At 29.8% G+C, this 22044-nt stretch overlaps 1 protein-coding gene across 1 annotated transcript in view; it reads left to right on the forward strand.

The window, feature by feature from the left end:
* LOC107444390 (innexin unc-9-like) overlaps positions 1–22044 on the forward strand; it is a 145426-nt gene that overhangs the window by 18034 nt on the left and 105348 nt on the right. Inside the window, exon 2 of the mRNA XM_016058512.3 lies at positions 13856–14783. Coding sequence (XP_015913998.1) covers positions 13990–14783 — 794 coding nt within the window. The 5' untranslated portion in view covers positions 13856–13989. The remainder of the gene's footprint in view (positions 1–13855; positions 14784–22044) is intronic.

Below are 22044 nucleotides of genomic sequence, written 5' to 3' on the forward strand. Positions count from 1 at the left end.
GAAACTGTGTTCTTTCCATTTAGAAGAAATCTACAAAACTCCAGAGAGAAAGAGAAAAAAAAAGGTAGTCTCACATCATCCTAATAAGTCTTTTGATATATGACGGGCTACAGAAGTTCTTATCGATAAGCTATAAATAGAAACTCGCATTGGCATTCCATCATTCGGAGCTGACAGGAAAGAAGACAAAAACAAAAAGAGTTACTTCGTAATAATATGTTTGGTCAGGACCTTTTCGCTTTCAATGAAATCATTTAATCAGCACCATGCACTGTTTAGATGTTCTTGGTGACTTAATCAACTTTTACGTCATTTTTATATACCTGGTATTTGGTAAATGAGGAAAAACATGAAGGTAATTTGGCCTCTGTTTGGAAAATTGAGAAAGTCACAAGTTTCAATTTAACATACATTTCTATATTCCACTAATTAATAAACCTCTGCCCCCGCCATCATGGATTTTAGCTTAAAATTTTGATTTATATTTTCGTGAAAACTTAGTGTAGTACTTTGTACAACTAAATAAGATTCTTTTCACAACACTTAAATATTTACCTTATTTTCTTCATATATACAGAGAACAGTCGGACATGAATTCTGTTAGGTTAAAAAACATTTCGCTAAAAAGAACGAATTCTACAGGAAAAAAATAAACAGCTTAAAGAATAAAAAAATGCTGTTGCCAGCCGTAGAATTTTTTGAAAGTTAACTTAGAAATAACAAACCAAACGATGTTAACAAAATGACGTAGAAAGTGCAACTAGATCAAAATTATGCAAGCGCAACTAGATCAAAATTTTACAAGCGCAACTAGATCAAAATTATGATACCTGAGCGCTTGACGTAACACTTAGCAAACTTTTTATTTTTTATTTTATTATCACCGTCATTGAACTGCCGACCCACTCTTCAGTTTACAACTATCAATGTAAATCTGTAGCCTTTTAAATTTGAACCCAACTTATAAAACAAGGAAAGTATCAAAGGAAACATTGGGACAACTTGCCTTCGAGGAAGAATTTTCTATTGAACTAACCAGCACATACGTTACACCTTCATGGAAAACTTCCTTCACTTAGCCCAGCAGCAAAGGGACTCTAAGTGATCCGTCTACCACTGAGAATATTTTACGTCAGCATTGTGGTCGGGGTGATACGGGAGCAGAATTCGTAGCAATCGCTGAGATTTAAATCTGGATTATATGAGAGGCAAACGTTGTATCACCTGAGTCACCATGGCTCTAACAAACTTTTATTGATATTTTATTCAACAGCACAATGTCTTAAAAAATAAAGAAAAAGGGATGCTTCTATTAGATTTGAAATGATAACGTTTGGTAATTTTTAAAATTTCCATGTATTTTTTCTCTAACAACGCTTGGTAGTTTTTAGAATTTCTATGTATTTTTCCTCTAACAACTCTCGTTAATTTTTAGAATTTCTATGTATTTTTCCTCTAATAACGCTTGGTACTTTTTAGAATTTCTACGTATTTTTCCTCTAAAATTTACAGGTACATAATTTTGTTTATTTCTGGTTTTTAATAAGTTATTTAAAACTACCCATTTGTCAGTTATCATACATTTTAAAATTTAATTTTCTTATTGTTCAAACTGAGGAAAATCGATTTGGATGATTAAAAAAATGCTTTTAACGTTAATTGGGCAAAAACGAAGATACATATTTAACTCTAAAAAAAGACAACTATATACTATTTTAGATCTTTCAAAAACTTCTGATTGCAGAATTGCATTCATATACTTTTATCAGCAAAATTTTATTGAGAATCTAAAATACCACTCTTGTTAAATCTTATACCGCCGCCCAATCAGAATTCAACATATCTGGCCTCGTATTTTACATGTATAAAAAAATACTTCCTAATAGAGTAAATGTCCCCTATTTTCTTACTTGTGAAAATTTTAAACAAACGACAAAAAGCATATTTAGAATATTTTTCTTCTATTTCCACTCCTTCCACTGCTGATTTCTGTTAACAGAAAGGAGGCCTCTTAAACAGTTGTCAGAACTAGGCAGATATTTTTGACAGATTTAAATTATTGTCATATTATCTCTCACTTTGTGATAATTGAATCAACATTAGACAGCAATTGTTTTTACATCATTCAATTGTGATGAATAAAAAATATATCTCGATGCTTATTTATTCAATATCAAAGACTAAAGTAAGTTTTTTTATTTNTTGGAAAATCGAGAAAGTCACAAGCTTCAATTTAACATACATTTCTATATTCCACTAATTAATAAACCTCTGCCCCCGCCATCATGGATTTTAGCTTAAAAGTTTGATTTATGTTTTTATGAATACTTAGTGCAGTACTTTGTACAACTAAATAAGATTCTTTTCACAACACTTAAATATTTACTTTATTTTCTTCATATATACAGAGAACAGTCGGACAAGAATTCTGTTAGGTTAAAAAACATTTCGTTAAAAAGAACGAATTCTACAGGAAAAAAAATAAACAACTTAAAGAATAAAAAAATGCTGTTGCCAGCCGTACCAATTTTTTGAAAGTTAACTTAGAAATAACAAACCAAACGATGTTAACAAAATGACGTAGAAAGTGCAACTAGATCAAAATTATGCAAGCGCAACTAGATCAAAATTACACAAGCACAACTAGATCAAAATTATGATACCTGAGCGCTTGACGTAACACTTAGCAAACTTCTTATTTTTTATTTTTTTATCACCGTCATTGAACTGCCGACCCACTCTTCAGTTTACAACTATCAATTTAAATCTGTAGCCTTTAAAACTTGAACCCAACTTATAAAACATGAAAAGTATCAAAGGAAACATTGAGACAACTGGCCTTTGAGGAAGAATATTTGATTGAAGTAACCAGCACATACTTCACACCTTCATGGAAAACTTCCTTCACTTAGCCCAACGGCAAAGGGACTCTAATAAGTGATCCATCTACCACTGAGAATATGTTTCGTCAGCATTGTGGTCGGGGCGAGTCGGGAGCAGAATTTGTGTCAATCGCTGAGATTTGAACCTGCATTATTTGAGAGGCAAACGTTGTATCACCTGAGTCACCGCGGCTTTAACAAACTTTTATTGTTATTTTATTCTACCGCACAATACCTTAAAAAAGAAGAAAAAAAAGGATGCTTTTATTAGATTTGAAAAAATAACGCTTGGTAATTTTTAGAATTTCTATGTACTTTTCCTCTAATAAGGCTGGGTAATTTTTAGAATTTCTATGCATTTTTACTCTAAAATTTACAGGTATAGAATTCTGTTTATTCCTGGTTTTTAATAAGTAATCTAAAACTGCCCATTTATCAGTTATCATATATTCTAAAATTAAATTTTCTTATCGTTCAAACTGACGAAAACCAATTTGGATGATTAAAAAAATGCTTTTAACGTTAATTGCGCAAAAACGAAGATACATATCAAGCTCTAAAAACAGACAACTATATACTATTTAACACCTTTCAAAAACTTCTGATTGCAGAATTGTATTCAAATACTTTTATCAGAAAAATTTAATTGAGAATCTAAAATACCAGAGAATCTCTTGTTAAAATTTATAAATCTTATACCACCGCAAAATCAGAATTCAAGACATCTGTTGAATTCTGATTGAGAGGCGGCCTTGTATTTTACATGTATTAAGAGATACTTTCTAATAGAGTAACTATTTGCTTGCTTGTGAAAATTTTAAAAAAAGATAAAAAGCATATTTAGAATATTTTTCTTCTATTTCCACTCCTTCGACTGCTGATTTCTGTTAACAGAAAGGAGGCCTTTTAAACAGTTGTCAGAACTAGGTAGATATTTTTAATAGATTTAATTTATTGTCATATTATCTCTCACTTTGTGATAATTGAATCAACATTAGACAGCAATTGTTTTTACATCATTCAATTGTGATGAATAAAAAATATATCTCGATGCTTATTTATTCAATATCAAAATCAAAAGTAAGTTTTTTATTTTTTCAGTAAGCGTAAGTGTTCAGTAAGTCATAAGTGTGAAAAAACATTTAACATTTGCAACTGAAATTAGATTATTTTTTAATTTCAATTCAATAATAAAACTCAAATAATAACTTAATAATAATTTTATAATAATAATTTTATAATAATAATTTCATAATAATAATTTTATAATAATAATTTTACAATAATAATTTTATAACAGTAATTTTATAATAATTAATTCAAATTATTTCTTAAATTGTTGTAGATATCTAAATCAACAACTTTGAAGGTTTCCTTTGCATTGATTTATGCACATTTAGAAAGAAAACGCACGAATGGTAACAAACTATCTCAAAAAATCATTAAACGAAAATTATGTTCCATAAATATAAGTAAAAAGCAAGTAAAAACGTATCTGCTGAATGCACACTCTACCGGAGTATGATTTTTTTTTTTTAAATTATTTTTCACTAATATATAAAGAAGTCCAATAAAAGTTTCAAAATATAAGCATAAAATTTAAAATGAATTAATTATTCTTTTTACTTTTCGTTAAAGGTAAATTGTTTATAACGAGGTTTTTCAATATCTTGAATACTTTTTTACTAGCATGCGTGACATTTTTCTAATAGCTGTTTCAAGCTAAAAATAAATATCTTAGAGAAAACTATCAAGAAGACTTTTTTATGAAACAAAATTTCCTTTAGTTTTATACAATTTCAGATATTTCAGAGAAAAAGGAAAATATTTTCTTATTATTATTATGAAAAAAAGCATTTTTATTTCTTATAATTTAGTTCAACTTTCATATGCTTGAGGAAAGAATACATATAATTATCCATTTTCTAAGCACGAATTTTGAAACGCAAACATTGATACGATTCACTTTAAAACATATTGTAAGTGAAATATCTGATTTACATTTGCTTTTACTAAAGTAATCTATTGTTTCAACTTAAACTGGTTTAATTTATGTCAAAAAATTTAATAATTAAAAAAAAAATCAGCAAAATTTATGAAGTGGAAAAAAAGTATTATTTTGAAAACTGTATGACTATTTTGATTTAAAAAAATACAAATATATTTTGAAAAAAAACGTAAAAAATCTAGTCAATACATTTATCTTGATATTTTGATAAAAATTCTTCATTATATGTTGAGCAGTTCGTTAGGAAAAAAGAAACTATAATAAAGTTGCTTTCATATTTTTTAAAGCAGCTGTTCTGGCTTATTTTGTTCCCTTCTAAAGGATTTAGCACTTAATTCAAATAATTACGTTAAGTTTTAGAATCTTATAAAAAAACATTGTTCTGGTTTTGTAAAAACCTAAGGAAATGAAAAATATATCACATAACTTAACACGCTGAAGCTGATTAACCGTTCCCAGTTAGGTATAAGGTATTTCTGAATTTTACTACATCGCAGATCATAAAAAATTACGTTTTGTGGAAAATGAGATTTCTGTTATTATTTATTTTCTTTACTAATCCAATTCATAATGCGATGAAAAACTTTTATCAAGAAATCGCATTAAAAATAGTTATAATTTTAATCTTCATTCTTTCGTCACCTAAATTTCGCGATTAGCATAAGAATAACAGAAGTTTTAACTAGGTATCCAGTTTCCAAGTGAGTAATAAATGCGAAAGGTGCAGAAAAGCTAAAAATATCTATTTGGGAGTCGTGGTGGCTCAGGGGATAAAGCGCTCGCCTTCCAATGAGGAGAACAGGGTTCGAATCTCACCGATGGCTGATTGGTACGAGTTCCGCACCCGGATTGCACCGACCAAAGTGATGAAGTAAAAATATCCTCATTTGTCCCCTTGCCGTCAGGCTAACCGTGGGAGATTTTCGGGTTATCCCCTCCATGTAACGCAAATGCGGGTTAGTTCGATCAAAAAATTCTCCAAGAGGGCAAATTTTTTCCAATTCTTGATCCATCAGTTTCCTTGTCCTCTGGATTGGGTTCAAAATTACAAGACTACGGAGTTGAACATTGGTAGTCGCAAACCCAAAAGATAGGTCGGCTGTTCAACGACGGTTATGAAATAAAATAAAATCTTGAATAATCTGAGCCGTGGTCATCTGACAGTGGCTTGCCTTCAAATGAGGTGAGCCGGGTACGAATACCAGCGATACTGGTCTATATGAATTTTGCATCCGGATCGCATCAACCACAACGCTGACGTAAAATATCCTCAATGGTAGACAGATCCTAGGTTAGAGTACCCTTGCCGTCGGGCTTACCATCGGAGGCTTTCGAGGTTTTTCACTTCATGCAACGCAAATGCGACTTATTTCCCCTCAAAAACTCCTCCACTAAGGAAATTTTTTCCCAATACATGATTCAGGAGCTCCCTTGGATTGGGATCAAAATTACAAGGCTACGGAGTTGAGCATCAGTAGTCATAAACCCAAAATTGGGTCAGCTGTTCAACGGCAATTATAAAAAGAAATTAAATATTTATCTGGGAATAATGTTTAGCTAGAAATAGTACATAGAAACAAGGGAGGAAAACTGTAAGAGATGATATAAACTACCAAGTAATTTTTACAGTGTGTTGTCGAAAAGCAAAGTTAAGCAGCGAAATGGTATCTGAATTAGAAAGAGCACAAGTTCAGACGAGGAGGATGTCTACTGGAGACTGAGAATACTTTATTACTGAAAACTTAAAAGCAAATACTTCCATTAGCGATCACCAGATACCATACAGTTTTAACATTTGTAGAATGTATGACGCAGATTTTGCAAGACTGCTGACCTTTCTCTGACGTCTGCAACTAGTAATTGGGTTGACAATATCCTCGAGTGATTTCATTGCACGTACTGTAAACAATGCGTTTTAAATGTTCTCAAAGAAATAAATCTAGGCAGGTCACATCAGGAGATCTTGCAAGCCAAGTGAAGGTCTTGCAAGCCACTACTGCCAAGCTATCTGCACAGTAAAACTAGATTATAATTTTATACCTACAGAACCTGCAGTTTACACTTCTGCGTGATTTCGTCGTTAATAAAATGTATTTCTCTTTATCTGAATTTGTGAACAAGGCTAAACAACGCTAATAACGCACAAATAAAAGCAAAACCAGACGTACTATAGTTTCTTTTTTGCAGCGAAGAATCTTACTCAGTGCCTGAATCAGAGTTGAAAAATGTTCTGCATTTCAACACCGAGTAAGATTGTTGATTACAGATCGGAACTAAAATATGTCAGTTTTTATAAATACTTTTACTTGTTTTAATTCACGTTGTTTAGCTTTATTCCTGCAGAGCACGAAGTACACCCTATCTTTATTTAAATTCAAATTTGCGTTTAAACATTAAACATAATGCAACTTTTAACTTTTACATTGAGCTTAATTTTAAAACGTAAACCTTCTCATTTTCATGCCATTTTTTTTCTAATTTGGACAATCGAATGAGAAATAATTGTTTCTATAAATTATTTGTTGCTTGTTTTAAATTTTTTTCTTTGCTAAAATTGTTACCAGGGAATCTTTCTAATGGGTCATTATTTTAAAATAAATACCTTTATACCTTACACTTTAATTGTAAGATTAAAATCAAACGTTTTAAGCTCGTATAATTATGCTGGATTTCATCCAAAACATCAGATCTTATTAATTTAATATTATCATCATCATTACCATCTGTGAATTTTAAATTAAGATTGCGGAGGGTAAAACATATCACTTGACCTCCTTATTAAAGCAAAGTACTTTTGTTCTTAAGAAAAAATTAAATAAGTTATTTCCTCTTTTTCTCGTGAGTGCATTGCATATTTTCTTTGATTTTTGTTCTTATTTAAATTTTAATTGATGTTACTAAGAACCTCAATTTACGATGGTCATAGAGGAAATTACAAAGATTAGATTATCCAGCCATATTCAAATTACGTTAAAATATACGATTAACATTTATTCTGATTATATATATATATATATATAAACTTAATAGAAATATTGATGGATGGAATAAAGGTAAAAGTTTCCCTCAACATGCATTGCCTTACTATGAAATCACTTTGAAACTTCAAAATAAAGAATAATTTTCCAGGGATTAAAAATTATACTTTATGATGCTTCCTTGCCTGAAAAAAAAACAACATAATAACGTAATTGAAACGTCGTGAGTTTGAAATGAAAAAAATTTAAAAAAACACTTAGCGACATGAAGCAAAATAAAAAAATATGTAAAATTAAAATATATTTATTGATCAAGCAGTTAACAAAAATTGCTGCGAAGAGAAAATAATAAAGACTGAGTTTTAAGCTACCATCTATACATAATAATAAACGCGGCTGTGTGTGTGTGTGTGTGTGTGTGTGTCTGTAATCACAATATATCGCTCCAGAAGCCTTGTCCGGGCACGAAACTCGGCACATAATTGTGTTTTGACATAATGAAGAAGTATTTTTTTTCTTTTTCAAAAATTTGGATTAGTTTCTTAGTTATCAGTCATTTTGTAAGAAAATCTANATATAAACTGAATAGAAATATTGATGGATGGAAAATAAAGTTAAAGTTTCCCTCAAGAAGTATTGCCCCACTATGAAAACACTTTGAAACTTCGAAATAAAGAATAATTTTCCAGGGATTAAAAATTATACTTTATGATGCATCTATGCCTGAAAAAAAATAATAACGCAATTGAAACGTCATGAGTTTAAGAAGAAAAAAATTAAAAAAAAACACTTACCGACATGAAGCAAAATAAAAAAATATGTAAAATTAAAATATATTTATTGATCAAGCAGTTAACAAAAATTGCTGCGAAGAAAAAATAATAAAGACTGAGTTTTAAGCTACCATATACAATATAATTCAACAAAGGTGGATCTGATAAAGTTATGCTAAATAGAATAAACAAAGTCCGAAACAGCTCCGCCAATTCTCAATAAATTCTGGAAGAAGCACAAACATTACGAATTTAACAATAATTTGAATTTTCAAAACTAATGTTAAATTTGTCCTTCACTATGGATCTGAGACTTGGCACTGCATTAAAAATCACATGAAAAAACTTCAACTATTTATTAACAGTTTAAGAAATATTTTACGTATTAAGTGGTTCTATGAAGATTGAAACGTGGAATTCCTTAGAAAAGCAAGACAGAAATCAACTGAACTGGAAATTAAAAAAAGTAAATGGAAATATATTGCTCATGTTCTACATAAAACAATTTTTGATTGGAGACCTAAGGCCAAAAGAAAAAGAGGAAGACCTTAAAACTCTCGGCGCAGGATTATAAGTGAACTGAAAACTATCCAAAAGATTTAGAGAAGCAAGATATCTGGCATGAGAGGGAAAGGTATGATAGAAGTCTTATGCTTCAATTCGAAATGAATAGGAATATGTATATAATATGTTTGGTAAAAATATAGCAATTTAAAATTCAAAAAAAAATCTTTTTTTATGTCTGATTTTGTAATTTAGATTATCGTCTGGACAAATAAATTTGCATGTTTAAGGTAAGGTTTTCGAAACATGATTGAGTCTTAGAAACTGAAAATCTGATCATCAGATCAAAAGTTATTCAGAGTGTTCGCTTTTTGTTTGTTTGCACACTGCACTTTTACACACTAACTTTAATAGGAAAATTATTCAGAACTTTATTTTTTCTTTAATGATTTCCATGCTAGTATTGATCAATTATTTCTACTCTTTTTAATTATAATTATCAGAATTGATAGTTAAAACAATTACACTTTTGTATTTTAACTTTTATCAAAAAAAATTTGAAAATTAATGTTCCTTTCACGTGGATGTGCACATTTAATTAGCCAAATTTCACTGGAATTCCCAAAAAAATATAAAATATTTACATTTTCAACTATTTTTAATCCGATAAAAAGTCTTTTGTATTCGTATGAAATAAAAAATGAAAAGATTAAAAAAGTAAAAACTTGGTGACCCGTTAAAAATATTTCCATCATCAAAACTTAATTCCAGAGCAATTTTCGTGCTTATTTCATTTTTTCTTCTCAAGATATGCAAAAAACCTTTTGTGTTAAATCTATTTTTCAAATATCTAGTCAAATATTAAAAGAATTGCAGTCCCTGAAAAAAAACACTCGGAAACTGAAGTTAATATGACTTAAAGCTCTTTAAGTTTAAATTTAGATTTGCTAAAAAAATCTTATAGTTTTTGCAGTTTATTTCTTAAGAAGGAACAAAAATTATTTAGAAACATTTTATCAAAAGCTTGAATAAAAAGCAATTCTTTTTTAGAAATTTATCTAAGGCAATTTCCCATGATCTGGAAAATAAAAAAGTGTCTGAAACTAAAGGAAATATACAGATTTTACCTTCGTTTTATGATAATGATGTTATGAGAATTTCTTTTTAAAAGAAACATCATACTACATTAAAAAAAACATTTTTCAAGTCGAATGACTGCAATATCATATAAATTAGTTGCAATAATGTAGGTTTCTAAAACTGTGTGTGAAAAGCCTGTTTTAATAATATAATAACAATTAAAGATAAAAGTCTGTTTACTGAAAGATAATATTTTTCAATTTATTGAAAGTCGATTTTCGTTAAAAACTACTAACTAATACAGAGTAATACATTTTCAATAAAATTTATTAGCACCTTTTCATTTAAACTAATAATTTTAAAAGAATTTAACGAAAAAAAAATACCGTATTAATATAAGAATTTTTTTCATGCTCAATATTTTTTCATTCTCATTTTAAAATCTGCAATAAAAGTATATAAAGAAATAGAAAAGCATATTTTAAACTTGGTAAAAACACCCTAGTTGTTTAATCGAAAAATACTTGAATATAAACCGAAATCTTAACTGATATTGGCTTTAGCTAAACACTACATTATATTTAACTAAAGTAAAATGTACAATATCCAATTCTAGTACTCTCGTGCTGTGCTTAAACTAATGCTGTTCAAAAAATTAGTTACTTTTTATTAATATTATAAGTATTTTTCATATAGAATTTTTAGAAAATTCTTTAGAAATTCCTTTGAAATTCGTAATGTAAAGAATAGAGAACTATGTTTAAAAAAAAAGTACATATATGTTTAGATGCAGGTTTTTATATTTGTACTATTTTATCTAACGTAAAAGAACGCTTATCTATTCTACCAAAGAACAATATTTTTCATTTTGCCGAAAGCTGGTATTCGCTTAGAAATGAAGTTCAATAATGTATAGAACACTTACATTAGTGTTTTCAAATTTATACTAGCGATGTTGAAAAAATTAAAGAATTTAAGAAAAAGGAAATGTTAAAATAAAAACCAATTTTAAGTGGAACGCTTATGATAAACTCTTATGATATAAACTCTATTTTAAATTCACAAAGAAATATAAAAATGCAAAAAAAAAAGAGATTTAAAGTAAAAGTAAGCTAACTACTATCTTAAAAATCTTAAGTATTTTTCTTTGATTAAAGTTAATTTTCTCTTAAAACCTACAGTACATTACATAACAGAAGTCAATAAGTATTTCCGCACTTAAACTAATGTTGCTAAAAGAGTATGAAAGTAAAATTGAAACGAACAGTCTCTCAGTAATATATTTTTTTTCATTCAAAATATTTGCATTACCACATGATTAAATGTGAAACTTTCAATGAAGCATGCTAAAAATACCTATATACATTTTAAAGATTATGACAATTTATTTCAGGTAGAAACACAATAATTTAGTGACATGGAATATTTCAATATATTTTTAATTTCGCTGAAAAAGATTATTGGCTAAAAACTGAAGCGTATTACATTACAAAACATACCCGTTGAAAACAATTCTGGAAAAGTAACAGTACTGCTCAGTAATGGCATTTCTGGTTAAAAAAATAATTCTGATTATGAAACCAAAATATATGCGGTATTGAAATCCTTCATTTGGTATTTTTTTTTATTCATATGGTAACGGTATACTGCAAATTCTGATTTTCAAAATTATAAATCTTATTACTATATATTTAATAAAAAATGCTAAACTAAAAATTAAATTTGGCGGAATGAACAGTTTATAAGCCAAGTTCCAAGGTATCATGATTAAATTACCAACTATTGCCATATTTAATAAAATAATTGGAAAAATTGTTAATTTTACTAAAATCATTCATGGAATTCTTCAGTAAAAAGCTTTCAGATTTTTGGCACTCCCTTAGAGTCAGAAATACTGTAAATTTTACCATATTCTAGTAGTTTTTGTCATACTTTTTTATCAATGTATGAAATGCAGGCCTTACATTATTAAACTTTTAAAAACTGTAACACTGTAAGGAGAAACATCTATTTTACGTAGCACGCTATTTGAAATAAATTTATTTTAAAAAATTTTCTAGAGACATACAAAAATATTAAATCATATTTTAAACCTTATTATAATTTATTTAAGGTAAAAGTACATTAATCTATTTTACCGAAAGATAATATTTTTCACTATACTGAAAGCCGGCTTTCGCCGAAAACAAAATCAATTTTTTCTCTAAAAAATTATTGCAACATGGCTCATCTTTCTTACTTTACAAACTATTTTTCTTTGTTTACTGTTACTTTAGACAGTTCTCAGAAGAATTCCACAGCTAGTTTCATTTACACTCCTGAGTTAAAAATAAGAAAAATTACTCCGTTACCTTTTCTTTGCTATGCTCTTTGATCTGTTGTTCGTTTCCTTTTCCGATTTCGCCATTGCAAACGTATATTTTTACAAATGAAAAAAGATATATGAATAAATTTTGAACAATATACTTTTGATGAATGTGTAGTAACAATACCGATATACGTTTCTTTTTTTATCTTAAGAAATGCAATAACATACGTAAGTTTTTTTTTCTTCTTTTTTTATTGTTAACAGTATTGTAAGGGGAAGTTATTATTTCAAAATAAGTGATAACATTTACATTAAGTAAAACTAATTTGATTACTGAATTTCAGTTTTAATAACTACAAAATCAGTGTCGTAAGTTCATTCAAATTTTCAAGTGCTCAATTGAGTTTTCTTTCAGTGCAAATATTAACTTATTATTTTACTTTTCCGAACTTTTTATGCATTTTGTCACTTTCCTATGGCACTCACGCTATATTATGTATCTTAAGAATCTTTGAAGTAAGTGAACAGCGAAACGCTTCAAGCTTTCGCTTAATTGCAACTCCTAGGAACGCTTTAAAACTTAAAAATCAAATTTAAAATTAAAAATGCAAAGTAAATATTAATTGAAATGACGAAAAGGAGATTTGGGGGGAGGGAAAGTAATCGAGATCAGTAACTTAAGCTAGTAAACTATTCAATACATAATATTTAGAGAAGAACTGAGATTTTAATTCGCGAATACTTACATACTTACAATAGAAAATAAAATGATTTTATACAAAGCATTTTAAAAACAATCAGCATTTCATTTCGGTTTTTAGCCTAATTATGGTTTCTGACATGCTTATTTTCGAAATTGAAAGATTAATAGAACATTTACTTCCTTGACACGCAATAGTTATCAAAAATATTTAAATTTTAATGTAAAGGTTAATCGGGTAGGTCAATCATTATTTTACGAGAATTATAAATCGTCCACAAAAGGTGATGTGTTTTAAATTTAGATTGGGACCTACAATTTAAGAAATCCACATTTGTAAGACATTTTGATTCTCAATCAACTAGAGCGAAGCAAGTGGAATAAAAAAAAATTTGAATTGAATCATAAAGTAAGCAACGAAAATAAAAATGAACTACAGAAATCATTTTTGGGGACTAAACATAGGAGGATTATGAATTCCAAAGCTAAGTAGTGAAGGGTTGATGGTTTCTGTGATGTTGGAGGACTATGCATGTTTCCACTACGTTGTGGAAATTATTTGTTGTGGAAATTTGCTTTTCAAATAATGCTTGTTAGATCCTAATTTCTAATTTTTTTTCAGGTTTTAGGTTCTATCCCGGCCATGCTCGTACGTTTCACTACATTATTCATCAACACCATCTTCAGTACCATAATATTCATCAGCACTGCCAACGCTGACGTTTCCCAGCAGATCCCTCTAGTACCATTAGCAACATGTCTTTCCTCTTGCGATTCCATGATCTGATTGGCGGCATCCATGTCCCCATCGATGACGGCATCGACAAGCTCAACCGCAAGTACACCCTCCTAATCTTCCTCTTTTTGGCGCTGCCAATATTCACTAAGCAATATATTGGCGACCCAATAGAATGTTTTACTCCGACCTATTTCACCGAAAGCCAATCCCGTTATGTAAATAGTTTCTGCTGGACTACTTCAACCTACTACCTAGTCACAGATGGAACTGTAGACGATATAGGAGAACCGGCCGAAAACACCCTCGATCCAAAGACATTGTCAGACGAGATAGACTACAGTGCTGCTGCAGGGGAGGAAGGTGCCATCACTGCCGACAAACTCAGAAGAGTCAGGGTCACCTACTACCAATGGTCACCCTTGATTCTCTTAGTCCAAGGATGCTGCTTCCATTTGCCATTTGTTCTATGGGGAGCTTGCGCACACAATGCAGGAGTCAAAATCCGAAGGCTTTTAAAACGAGCATCGGACATTGCCAGCTTGCCTCCTGGCTGCCAACAAAGAGAAGCTCTATTGGCCGAATTTGTTGATCAATTTCACACGATGGTGAATGGTAATGTCGGCTGCTGTGCTGACCCATCCTGTAGAATTCCAATCACTTGCCGTTGCGGGACGGGTCCAAGTCGATATTTGTGCCTCCTGTACCTGCTGGTAAAGAGCCTATATGTGCTGAACGTTTTCTTACAATTTCTAATCTTGACTGCTTTCATGGGGAGGGGCTATTTCAAGCATGGAGCAGAGATCTTACGCAGGTAAATATTACTACTTAAATTATCAAGAAAATATTTTGAACAATGCTTAATTTTAAATCAAATATTACGACTTAATAGACTTTTAAAATGTCTGAATTGACTTTGTCCAATTTATCGATCGTGCAAACGTTTCGATCACATCAAACACAACAATTTATAATACATTTTAAGTTTATTTTTATTTCACTTAATGCACTCTTTTTTGTGCTTTAAAATCGTATTAAGTCCACATTTAAGTAGCTTGATATTATAGTTCAAAGCATCGGCATAACAGTTTTGTTATAAACAAATTTTTCGTAGAGTTTACAAAAGGGTTAATAATTAGAGACTACAGTGTTAGATTTTTAATGAACTAGTTTAATAGAAACTAAAAGTAAGAGTTTTACAGCAAAATACCCAACTCTCAATGAATCAATCTTCAAAATTTAATGGAAATTGTTAAGACTAAACTTTAAATTAAAATAACCATTTCCCAGTAAGGAATAGCGTATCGATGATTTTTACATTTTGGTGTCTAACTTACTCCAACTACCTGCAAAGAATGATAAATTAAATAACGAAAAAGCGCATTGATTTAGAAACGTTTGAGTTCATTATAAAAAGCACTTTATTATTAATGAATGCTGCCGAAATAAAACTATTATTCACCTTACATGAATTAGTTAACCAAAATAATTTTTCCGGAAAATTACATATATTTGTTTTAATAAAAATATACCGCCCGTTTAAATATTATTCTTTTTAATATTTCATACGGAAATATTTAAAAAAAATAGTTATTATTTCCTTTAATAAAATCGAAACGTAAAATATATCTATAACTAGTATTTTGCTCCAACTCTGCAAACAATACAAAAACAACAATATATTAACATATATAGAAAGAAGTATTAGCTTTTTAAATAAAAATGTTCATAAAATAATCAAACTTTTTGCGTTTTATCTATAAAGGAAATAACATATAGCTGCCTAAATCACAATCCCAATCTAGCTGAACGCCAAAATACCGAAACTGTTTTATATAAATGCAACGTAGAGAGATGCAGGAGAATTTTTCTGTATACGCCAAGGATATCCAAATGTATGGTTCTATTTCTAAGTCAAATTACCCCCTTGAGACGAGAGAATATAAGAAAAGAGATGTTACGGAACATTCTGTGTTCACATAACCCTCTCAGAATTCTTCCCTAAACACGCATAACTGCAGACGGTATCGCAAAAAACAGTCAATTCAGATGAAGGAATCTTGAAACATTCCAAGGAAATTCCAAAATATATCCATTCTCTTTTTCTTTCACCATCATAGAGCTTAAAATATATCCGCAATTATTCATAATCCTTAAATATAAGTTTATCTATTTTAAATACTCTCATGAGATAAATAGCAACTTAATAAGAACGCTGCATGTGTTTAGAGAAAAAAAATTTCGAAATAACTATTAAACTAAGAAGCATTTTCATGCAATGGTTTTACTAGCTTTATATTTGAATAAAGCTAGTAAATATATTCAAATATAATTGAATTTTACGGGTGTAATTAGATTTCAAAAGGTTTCATCAAAAAAATGAACAAATATTGCTGTTCAGCACAAGGCACATTTTTCCATTAAAAGTAGTCTTACAAAGTAAATAAATTTGAATGGAATTTTCAAGTCAAATCAGCATTGAGGAAAAAAAGTATAGTCAAAATTACCAAGAAATGGTAGTTTTATCATTTTATTTTTCCTCAGAAAATTTTACCGTGTTTCTGGGTTTATGGGATCACCTAAGAATTCGGTAATTTTTGCAGAAGAGCTTTGGTTATGATTAACAATAAAATATGGTTTCATAATTTGTGATAAATTTTGGTAAAGGTGGTAAAATTTGGTATTTTATCATGATATCTTAGAGCAGCGGTTCTTAACCTATGGGTCGCGACCCAAAATTGGGTCGCGAAGCATATTTCTTGGGTCGAACCAAAAAGTTAGTAATACACCAAATAATAAGTAATACCAACACCTCCTAGAAGAAGTCATTGTGGCTTACTCAGCCTAATTTTGACTTTTTTTTGGGTCGCGACATGAACATATTTCTCAAATTTGGGTCGCGGCTTAAAAAGGTTAAGAACCACTGTCTTAGAGCATGACATAAAAAGAACTTTTTTTGGGGGGTTTACTTTTCAGTTTTGTATTATTACTAAATGTGTGGTAGTAAGAAATATAAATTTTGTAAAACCCGAACTTGTCTTAAACCACTATTATATGAAAGGAAAAAATACGAAAATATTTAAATTGCTTAATATTAAGTAACTGTTTAAATATCATACATTTTTAATTTTATTACGGAGATTACCGATTTTAACATACAGTAACGTACAGAAACATACATTATAGTTATTTCACCAGAATTGTTTTCCTTCATGTAAATTCGATAAATAGATTTTATCTATTTACATTAAAACATTAAAAACAATAAGCAAAAATTGCTTATTTAATTTATTTCACCATATCAGCGTATATAAGCTTTGTTTGAATCAACAGATAGGAATAAATTGGCCTAAAACATCCGATTTTAACTAATTGATTGATTGAATACGACCATTAAAGCCAGTTAAGAACATAACATAGTTCCATTGCTTAACAAAAGCTAACCTTGATCATGGGATGCATTATATGCAAATATGGTTACTGTCAGCTCCATTACTGTAAAGGAGTATATCTATTAACAATAGAAGGTTAGAAACATAGTAAAATCGCTCAATTTGAAACAATTTGAAAAATAGAAATCGTTCCGACTTTCGAACCGAATTCATCACTGTGCTCACATGAGAAAATTTATTTAAAAAAATCTGATTTGAGTTACTTTCATTGAGTATATGCATTTTCATAAATGCGAAATTTGAGTAATATATAGTGCAACTCATCATATCAAAACATAAAGCAATTATTTCGCACTTAAAGGGCAACCTAGATGAATGAAAAGAAATTTTAATGAACGTTTAGTTTCACTGGGTTATTTTGTCGTATCATAAGGATGTACTCGCATAGTTTTAATACAGTTTAGTTATCGTTTCATATGATAAAGAAACAGGATGATAAGTATTGATCTAGATGAAATAAAGAAAATGAACATTTAAAAGAAAACTTTATGCACATTTTAAAGGTAATTACAGGTATTTATATATTTAGTTTATGACTTGTTCCATACGATTTCCCTCAATAGTTATGGTGGGGAATAGACAATTAATCAAATCCTAAAAAACTCTCTAATGGGCTGATGATTTTGATGAACTCTTGAAAGGCATTTATTATTCCAGCAAAGATTTTGGGATTTTTTCGAGCATACTTTTTCGATAACATTGTCAAACCAAAATCAATTAGAATGTTCGAGAAAAAAAAACGAATGCAACTGAACGATTCCCATTTCAGTAACTTCTCTTTAGAAAATTTTGCCATAAGCACGCCTATGGTAGTCAATGGTAACCTGTTGAGCCATAGAAACTTAAATGGCAAGATAACTTAAGCCTATGGAAAAACCATAGAAATTCGTATGGCATTTATACGGCAGAGCACCATACGCCTATGGTTACCATAGAATTCGTATGGTATTATATGGCGGGACAACATAGCTTTATGGTACGATTAAAGGGAAATACCATAGGCATATGGCAAGCTAATGGAAATACACTATACACATGGGTCATTCATATGAGGTAGTAGACAAGGTTGGTGATGGAATCAGACGTATTTTACTGCAACTCCGACGATCCAGATCAAATTTATGTTAATTAAACCAATCAATCAAAAACAATAGTACTTTTCAATAAAGTTCGCCCAACTTATGGAAATGTATAGTTATTTAAAATTATTTTCAACTACTTCAACGAAAAAGCAGTATTTTCACTTCGACGGAACAGAACTTCCACTGGCGACAAGTCGACGGTAAGGCATGTGCGTGACGCAAATACCTTGACGGAGTATTATTCGGCCATAGAGACTTAGAATATTTTTTTTATAATTTTTTTTTTATTTAGTTTAATCTGTGTAATCAATAATTTTATTACTTTTTTCTTTGAATATCTGACTCAATCAATTTTTACATTTTTTGAAACTAATCACTATCATACTAGTTCCGACAACATTTTTCTAAATTTTTGAACTAGTCTATTTTATAAACAACTTGATAATCTAGATAACCAAATTAGCTCTCATAGCTACTATAATGTTGTGTGAAATTCACTGACATCAAATATTAGATTTTCTGCCTTTAAATTGTGTATTGTGCATATTGTGATTAATTTTAGATTAATGAACAGTAGACAACAAACAAATCTGTAATTCCATTTCATTTTGTTTTTCATTATTCACATTTCATTTATTGTATTCTAATTAATTTTCGTCGTAAAGATTTCAATTTTCCGAGCATTGTCCGGTAAGAGTTATAAGGTACCAAAAATCCATAAAATGCGGTCTTCAAAATGCTATTCCTGAATTTCAATAACTGTATTGATCTAATGGAGCCGTGTTTTTCAAATTTGGATTGTTTTGAATATTAAGTAAGGGATTCTTTCTAAATTTTAGTCAAACAAGTGCTCAGAAAGTTTAATTTCGAAAGCTTCATTGAAAAAAGGACTGTAACAATAAGAATGACAAAAATGCCCTGCATTCAGCCAAGTTGTAACTGAACCTCGCCAGTGGTTCAAAAGTTATCATGGTTTCATTATCATAAAATTAAATCGTTGTCAACTGTATGTAATAGTCATAAAATATGATGGTTGTATGGATATGATGGATGTTTGTGTTAGCATGTCTTATGGTACTAAATAACATGGAACAGATTCTCAGATATGGTAGACATTTAAAGGTAAAGATATAGTAGAAGTTTAAGTATGGTGAAGATAGGATAGACATTTAAAGTTAACTAAAAAGCACATCCTCCTGTTCATTAACGCTCGCCAACTAGCCTTCAGATCGCTTTACTCACGTCGTTTTTCCGTCCAGTTTTTTATGCTTTTTTGAAAGCTAAAGTTTGGAATAAATAGTTCATAAAACTTTCCTCTCTAAAAAAAATTTCAAATCTGTACATTTCAATTTTTATTAACTATGCAACTTTAAATTTCAGTATTAAGAAGCACAACCGGCATACGCTCTTTATTTTATCACAGAGTTGTATCATGTATGAGAATAAAAAAAAGAGTAAAAACAAATAGTAAACTAATAAAAAAGTTTAAATTTAAGTAGTCTTTAGTAGCTGCAATTAATCTCTACGTTGAAACCAGAGTTAGCAATTCAAATTTCTCTGAAGGTAATTTTAAAATTCGCAGCCTGCATATTTCATTTTTCCTATATACGTATTCCTAAATTTCAGTATTCAGACACACAACAGGCACACTATAAATATTTGAATCTGATTAGAAAGAAACAATTTTCTACCAAAATTTTCTGTATGAAAAAAATTCGAAACACTAAAATAAATTCACGCAATCCCATCTTCATTCAATAATGTTTATGGAAATGAAGCAGAAAAACTTGCCTCTAGAACCAATCATATCCAGAGAAGTATTTCATTTCTATTTGCTTTAAATATAATCATCGTTCATGATATAACAGTACCGAAATAAACAAAAATACAACAGAGATACTAAACTGTAACCGTAGAGTGTCCATTATTTAAATCTACTGCGTCAACTAACCGTTTCTTTGAAGTGTTTCTAGATGGCGCCGGGGTCCGTTGAGCCAGGAGAAAAACTTTTAGAAAAGCGTTGTGATGACGTCATGGTTAATCGTCTTTGTGTTCATGCTTTTAACCTATCATTTCTGCCTGACTTATCTATAAGTCAGGCAGAACAAACTTATCTATGTTTCAGTTTTGCACAACCCACGCTTGTAATATTTAAATGGAAATGGGTTACACTAAATACAAAAGTTCTTATACATTCTCACTCGTTTGATATTTCATTTCTATGTTTCCAAAACCGAAAAGAAATTTCATCGCTTTCTTTAACAACATACGCATTAGTGCTTCATATAAATTAGAATAGTTTGTTTTTTAAAGAGCTGGATGCTTTTTACTTATCATTTTTGCTCAACTGCAATTCAGCGTGTCTCAGGTTTTCTAAGCTTAAGTGAGGAACGTCTAAATAAAATGTTTTACTCTCAAATTTGAACTTGCTTATGACTGTTTTGCCATTTCAATTTCATATTTTTATTGTCAAAGCTGAAATGAAGATTAATCATTTTAAAACACTAGTATTTTCTATAATATATTTATAACAGATCACATTCTTTTTTATTCTCGAATTTCTCATTCACTCCCATATTACTTCAGTCGTTCTAGGATCCTTTTACTTAAATAAAAAATAACCACACTTAGTATAGTTTTACTTTTTCTTCGACACTGATCAAAAATTATCTCGAGCATAATTCAATCTATAACAAATGACTAGAAACACTAATGAATTTAATGTATATCAATAATGCTAATGACTTTTGATCGAAGCGTTATAAATTTGTTTACGGGATTAAATATTCTAAAATTAATCAATTGCATACCGAAATATATTTACTTCCAACCGCTGCATGGAAATGAAACAGAGCACTTGATAAAGGAATATATTTTTCCAACGATTGACTGTTGAATTATAGGATATCTATTAACTTAATATTTATTCTGGGCATTAAGTGGTCATTCCAAGGGCCGCCACCGAGCAAACATAATAGAACATTTAATTTCGTTAAGCCGAGCCACAGCTGTGTATTTCCACTAGAATAAATGTCCAGTTGCCAATAAGGGTTAAATTATGATATATTATACCACCAATGGGGCATCTGAAAGGAATGCTTAGGGATCAAAACATCAGAAATGCTTATTTATCACTAAATGTTGAAGTGGAATTAATCAAAGAGGTGACGCAGATTATACATTTAGGAAATATAAGCATATTCATTTTTATCTAGATGTCTAATTATCTAGTTGTCTCTTTATTTAACACTTAAAAAGTTGTAACTGAAAGAGATTTTAGGTAATAATATAAATTTAGTAGATAGTACAAGTAGTTACACAAATCTTGATGAAAATATAATAATTTTTTAAAAAATATCATTAAAAAACTAAATAAATTTTATCAGAGTTTTTAACTGTGTAAACACCCTCAGTATTGCAGACGAGCTTATTAACAAACCCTTCGTTTGCAATGAGGAGCCATCTAGCGCTGTAATCAAGGTAGCAGAGAACCATCAATTTGTACCAGAGAACCATCAATTTTACGTCAAAAATACGTATA

Source organism: Parasteatoda tepidariorum, chromosome 10 (genome assembly GCF_043381705.1).
Source record: "Parasteatoda tepidariorum isolate YZ-2023 chromosome 10, CAS_Ptep_4.0, whole genome shotgun sequence".
In the NCBI taxonomy this organism is placed as follows: Eukaryota; Metazoa; Arthropoda; class Arachnida; order Araneae; family Theridiidae; genus Parasteatoda; species Parasteatoda tepidariorum.